This window comes from Phoenix dactylifera, chromosome 2 (genome assembly GCF_051530095.1).
Source record: "Phoenix dactylifera cultivar Ajwa chromosome 2, Ajwa_hap1_PhDact_Kaust_v1.1, whole genome shotgun sequence".
Taxonomy (NCBI): Eukaryota; Viridiplantae; Streptophyta; class Magnoliopsida; order Arecales; family Arecaceae; genus Phoenix; species Phoenix dactylifera.
In genome coordinates, this window is record NC_143191.1 from 31,328,482 (window position 1) to 31,334,949 (window position 6,468).

At 37.7% G+C, this 6,468-nt stretch overlaps 1 protein-coding gene across 1 annotated transcript; it reads right to left on the reverse strand.

Moving 5' to 3' along the window:
* Positions 1 to 573: 573 nt before the first annotated feature.
* LOC103697109 (uncharacterized) lies at positions 574 to 6,264 on the reverse strand. The gene is made up of 3 exons (XM_008778899.6): positions 5,877 to 6,264; positions 1,409 to 1,768; positions 574 to 1,025 (listed from the first exon to the last, which is right to left on the reverse strand). The coding sequence occupies exons 1-3, from the start codon at positions 6,048 to 6,050 to the stop codon at positions 999 to 1,001; spliced, it is 561 nt and encodes a 186-aa protein (XP_008777121.2). The 5' UTR covers positions 6,051 to 6,264; the 3' UTR covers positions 574 to 998.
* Positions 6,265 to 6,468: the final 204 nt, after the last annotated feature.

Here is a 6,468-nt window from a genome sequence, read left to right on the forward strand (position 1 = left end):
AATAGAAGCCTGAGGTTCGGTACAACACGACAGAGTATAGAATAGGACCGACAATAGAAGTCTATTTTGTACAGGAGGCTGGTGGTGATTTCTTTTAAACAATACAAATAAAATTTCAGTTGATTTCAATGTTCTAAAAATATATATCAAGCCAAGTGTGGTGGCATTTCTTTAAAACTCTAGCATTTATCAATTTAATAAATGCATAAAAAAAACTCTAAAATATGTCACTTTTGGTTTTGAGTTAATTTAGATGTTTTTTCATTGATGTATAGATCCATCCAGGATTACAGCCATCCATCAAGTACTATTTTGAACCACACAAGCCTGTCTATGTCTGGAACTAATCAAGACGATATCATAAACTGAGTCATAGCGGTCCATTAAACCTCCTTTCTTTGGCCTGTCACATGAATCAAATATGTACATAGCCAGCAAAGGTTAATTCTAATCCTTTGACGAAAGCCTAAGAAGCCTTAACCTTTTATCCTTTAACCTCCAGAGATTCTCAGCCCCAAAACAGGTTCCATTAACCCAATCATGCAGACCCAGTTCATCCTTCCAGTACAAAGATAACACTCAACCGAACACTAATTTTTCTTTCTTAAATTACCATATAACATAAATCCAAGTCCAATTAAAAGTATCCAACTAGCTAAGACAAATAACAACCAACCCAAGAAGGCATACTCCATTCTAATAGCCAAAGCAACCAAACTCGTCGAACATTGACGGAAGAAACCAAATCCAACCACATATGATCAGAACCATAGAGAATTCTGTAAAGCCACTACAAATTTCATGTGTAATTTCCAAAGAGATGGATGGTGAATCAGCTCATCTCAAATAATTGCAACCGCAGTGGCAGCAACCATTTTACGAACCGAAGGAGTTCAGCACCGCCATGTGCAGCACTAGCAGGCTTTGTTCAATAGAAAAACGTCAATGTTCATCTGAGTGGTTAATTGAAAACCAGCTTACAGGCAGGAAGATGACTTTTAACCAACCTTGTACCGCTGATCAAGCTGCGAAAAAAACAGTACTTTTAATTGCAAGAGTCTGGACAAGACTATGGATCAAGAAGTCTTCCTTTAATGTCAGAACATACTCAATTAGCTGGAGAACCCAGCCAGCGCCCATTGTTGTTTATCACAGTGTAAGACATGCAAGCAACAAGCACGCTAAGAAAACAAAAGTTTCCAACAGTCTACTGCTCTTCTATATCATAATCGATGCACTAGTAGTGCCTTGTGCTTCAGACAATCTGGAATACGGACCCGGCAGTTCCACAAATAACACCAATCATTCTTTATATGATTATGGTGAGGCCGCTGCCAGTGATGATGATATGATACATGCATAAATATGACAGCAGAAAAGCAAGAAAGTCATGCTATTGAGATCAGACCTGACTACACCAGTATGACAGATGTTCCTCCTTGCGTAGATTGCTGACAAGGCCTCCACACTGCAGACAGACAAAGCTACTTCCATCTGCAAAGGCTTCCAACATAATCTGCTTCCTCCCAGTCATTGCAAGTATGGAAGTGTCATTAGCATCAAGCAGAGTAGAAGGAACAGCCGCATGAGGTTGTGGTGGGTCAGATCTTATAGGCTGTGCTTGAGCTATAACACATTCTGCAAACAAGGAGGCCAGTTCGTCCGCAGCAGCATTAGCCTGCATTTTGTTCCTGTAGAGCTCACGTGCGCAGTTTAGAGTTTGGAAGACAGCTTGTTCTCCACCTTCAGATCTCATGGCTGCCAATACCTGTTTCCCACTTTTGCAGTCAGAATTTGAGAGTAACCTTTATAACTAGGCAGTTAAATTAAGAAATACAAAATACTCATAATTACACATAAAGAAACTGACCCCCAAATTATGTCATCCTGTACAATTGTAAAATGTAGCCTTGTTTCTGTTTCTACTGTCTAAAAGAATCACTCATGTTTCTGAAGGAATCGATCCAACAGCTACTAACATCAGTTATCTTTTCCTGGACTACCATTTTAACAATCTCGCCTAAAATTGAGCTTATTTATGTCTAACTTTTAGAATCTCTAAGAAGCATTTTGGGGTTAAACTGAGAGATTAAATGCATCAACAACCCTTCGTAATATTCCTACTTGTTTCACTAAAACAATTCTAAAATGGATACCCTCCTGCATGGTGTTTTTTTTTTTTTTTTTTTTTTTGATTTTGTGGGGAGGTTTTGAAATTCCTTAGTTGAAATGTGGCCCTCCTAAACTCATTCATTAATATATGGCAGCGCCCCTATGTTTTCTCTCCAAAGGATTGGCCCCTTTTAAGATATTGCCTAATAAACACCCTCTCATTTCCCTAAACTTTTGGCAAATGTAATCTCTTTGAGCTCAATCCCAAATTTCTACCATTACTCCTAAGATCACTCCAAGTGCACCCCCTCCCTGGTCTCTCTATTATATGTGAGAGACGTCAGCATCTTCTACATTTTTCTTTCAGTAACTATACAATTTACTCCAGATAACAATGATAATGATGGGATCACAACCATCCATCTAATACCCCTTACTTTTAAGTAAATCACGTAAAGCTGTCTTTCTAGCACAAATATAGAACCATCACCTTATCACTTTTATTTAACATGATACTGTGATGTATTAGATTTTGTTTACCATATAATGTCATATAAAGTTAGAAGAAATTATCTCACTCGTCAAATATGCCTTTAGGTAAAAAAAAATGGAATTACAATGGTTTTATTAATTATTAATCTATTGATAATTGGGTGAAATTCCTTTACATTATTCAGATCTGCAAGCTATAATATGAAAACTATGAAATATGGGAAAATACATAATGAGGTTATACGATGTAAATCTAGTTAATTGTTTTCTTATTAGATTGGCACCAATTAATGTTTGTATTTTTGATATTTTTGGCCCTCGAAATGAAAAACCCTGGCTCTGCCCCTGATACACCATCTTCTAGTATGCTGTGGTACAATTTTTTTTTATGTGCTTGATAGCCTGCATATTATAGGGAACATACTTTATCATAATACCATGGGCCTCCACAACGACCTCCTATATAACAGAGGAAAAGGTCTCGATCTATGTGCTACTCCTTCAAAGAGCCCTAATACTTGCATAATGCCCATTTTGTAGTAAATTTTAATGAAGTATATTTCCTGAGCTTGGTTAACTTAATAAAAAGTGTGATCGTATCATAAGTTCATTTCATTCTTCAGTATTATAAGGTGTCTTCTTGTTCTTCAAGAATAAAATGAAACTAGACCAAATAAAGGACAGGAGATGAAAATTCACACATATCACAAAACGAATCGAAGGTTTAAATTCCAAAATGTAGGCTCTGCGATCGACATGTGGACTTATGGACGGACTGGTGCCTTTTTTCTGTGCTTGAAGGGCACATGTATAAAAAAAATATTGTGACATTTCATTTCGTACAGCATTTTCAAACCGATCATTTTTTATATATCGCAATGGACAATTCCATCTGCTTTTTGATCAGTGATTCACCAGCCACTACATTCAGGGATCCCACCTTATTCTCAAACTTGGTGGCTCTGAGCTTCTTTTCAAAATAACAATTGTTTAAATGTTTAACTAGATACCCTTGTCCAAAATATTTTAGAAAAATAGCCTTCCCAAATCTGCCTACCAACAATTTCTTCCTTTGAATCTGATCAAATGTCTAGCAGGCCCTGTTATCCTTAAGGCCACATAAACAAGACCAATTAGGACATCAAGGCTGTTCCAAGCACTAGCAAAAGGAGCCCCTGCAATTTCAAGTAACTAAAGAAGGGAGATCCATTTCATTGTAACTTTGGCATTTGATTTTTACCCTTTGGGCACCTCTCTGTCTTTCTCCACCTTTTCCTGTCACCCTTGTTCCTGGTCCAGCAACCCCCATCCCTCTGTGGTTATCTGCTTCTCCATCTGACATGTTAGATGGATATCAGATCAGCTTTCTGTGAGTCCTACAAATCAAGCAAATGAAATGGTTTTGATAATGATGAAATGATACTAAGAGGCTAGTTGGTGCTAGTTCCATTTGTAATTGAATTAGACATTATTCTCTTCACTTTCCACTTTTATTTCAAAAGTAGCAAGCTCCTTGACCTTAGCTGACATATCATTGGTGCAAGTTCTTGACAAATCATGATTGACTAATTTGACCTTAGCTCCTTGACCCCAAAGAAGCTAACAAGAAGTTCTTGACATAGCAATGGGAGGATTATTTTGCTAACTAAATTTGGGATGCAATTAATTACTTAAATATTATCTTAAATTTTTTTTTGATATTTGTTGAACTAGGTAACATGTAAAGCAAAATTCAGTAAGGCCCAAAACTAACGGCATAATGGACAGATCTCTCTCTGAAGACAAGTTGCATAATCTCAATCTGACCACTTGTTAAATGAAAGAAATCCTCCATTACAGCCTTCAAGTCCTTACAGATATCCTATTCTAGGCCCAAGAATATCTTGCTCCTTTGCTCTGAAGGAGACTAGCTGCCAATAATCTCATTTCAACCATTTGTGACTATATAAAATCAAATATTTTGTCATGAGAGGCTTCAAAACCTTCTCAACTTTAAGTTCCAGGTGTTGCGACATGTAAATCTTTGAAACATACTGCTTCATAAGGCCTGACTATAGTTTTCATTATAAAACAAATTCTCTCCTTTAGTACTTTATTACATTCTCTTATTCAATAGCCTAAGCTCTTCCTATTTACTCAATCATTAACTCTTCCTCCTTCGACATCCAGGTGCACAAGAGAACCAAGTAATATTAAAAGTGGATCTCTACATCAGCAACAACTAGATGCTAACTTTCAAGAAAATCAAATAACTGAATTATTTTTGAATAGGAGAGAAGCTCCATGCCCATACTCTACAACATACGATATAAGATCCCACCTGACTATTCAGTCTTAATTCTCCTCTGAGAGATCCCAACCATCATATTAAAATGGTTTGTATTTTTTACCAGATTAAAAGTGAACCTAAGAAAATCCACAACAATAGGAAAATTAATCCTGGGAATCACCAGTGCCACGGCATTCTCCCAGAATCTAGCAACGACACCTCTACCTAACAACCACAACCCCCATCCATAAGTTTAGCACCACCTTGTGCACCTTATGATTTTCACCTTTTCACTTAAAGCCCTATACATCATCACAATTCACATCCTTAAATCCCATTGCAAGACTTCCATTCAGAAATTTTTCCTACCTTTCTTTTCTACAAACCCTCCAGCCAAAACCCAGACATCCGCTCCATAACAAGAACAAAAATGTATCCATTAAGAAATACAATAATTAACTTGCATTCAATCCTATTCTTTACTCTCTCTCTCTCTCTCTCTCTCTCTCTCTCTCTCTCTCTCTCTCTCTCTCGTTATATTAATTCGCAATTCATCACTTTTCCTTTGAGTACATAGTTAAACTTTCTAATTTGTTACCCAAGATAGTTTGGACTAGGTGGATTTCATCAAATTACAAGCAAACAAATCAAATGCCATCTTAAAAACTGCTTTCAAAAGAACTCGTATCGTGATGATTCCATCTAAATTTTTAATACCCCCGACCCCAGTCACAAGATTGAGCAACGCCATTACGCATCAAATCATGAGAACAGGATATGTGGTTCAAAAGTAAACAAAAAGATCCCATAAATTCGATGTTTTAAGCTGCTGCCACAAAGACGAATCAGTGCTATGCCGGAAATAACATAACATTAATCAATAAAATGATAAACCAAGAAACAAACGGGATTTAAAGACAACAAAAATTCGTTCTTTCCGACTCTCCGAAGAAAAACAAAAAAAGTGATTTCTTTTGCATATAAATAGAGAACAGGAGCTTACGGTTTGGAGAGCAAGAGAGGGCTTCCCCTGGTCGATAAGCTGGCGGGCCAAGGCGAGTAGATTCCACACGCTCTCGTGGGCGTCGCGGCGATGGCCGCCGGCCGGCCCGTCCCCGGCATCCTCCTCCCCCATATCCCGGGTATTGCTCGCCGTGTCGGTATCCATGGCGTCCATCGTTCTTGATCGGTTTCTTTTCCTTCACTATTTGCTCAGGTTTTCATACTCCGTGAATGCGAAACCTTCTCCTCGTTCCTCCTCCTAAAACCCCATCTCTTCTGTGTCGATTAGAGAATTCTGGTAAATTCTTCCACCGCCCCTTCTTTAATCCAGTTTTCCCCTTTTTTTTTCACATTTTGAATTATTGTTTTATCTATTTTCATATTTTTATCAGCAGAATCCACGTGTCATGTGGACACCGATTTGCAAAATTTTCCTTCAGAGCGTGGATGCTTAGCGATCGGCGAAAACGGTAAAAAAAAAAAGATAAAAGAAAGGCTTGGAAGCTTGCGATCTCTATATCTATCTAATTAATTTGTCCGCTTTGCTTCTCGTTCTTTTCTTATGGGCAAAGAGAGAATGGATTAAAACCGGT

Excerpts from the sequence above, each read along its gene's own strand:
- LOC103697109 (XM_008778899.6), bottom strand. The coding sequence starts at position 6,050 with ATGGACGCCATGGATACCGACACGGCGAGCAATACCCGGGATATGGGG. Across the intron at positions 1,769-5,876 it reads CCTCTCTTGCTCTCCAAACC|GTATTGGCAGCCATGAGATC; the intron begins GTAAGCTCCTGT and ends AGTGGGAAACAG. Across the intron at positions 1,026-1,408 it reads TGTCATACTGGTGTAGTCAG|CTTGATCAGCGGTACAAGGT; the intron begins GTCTGATCTCAA and ends TTTTTTTCGCAG.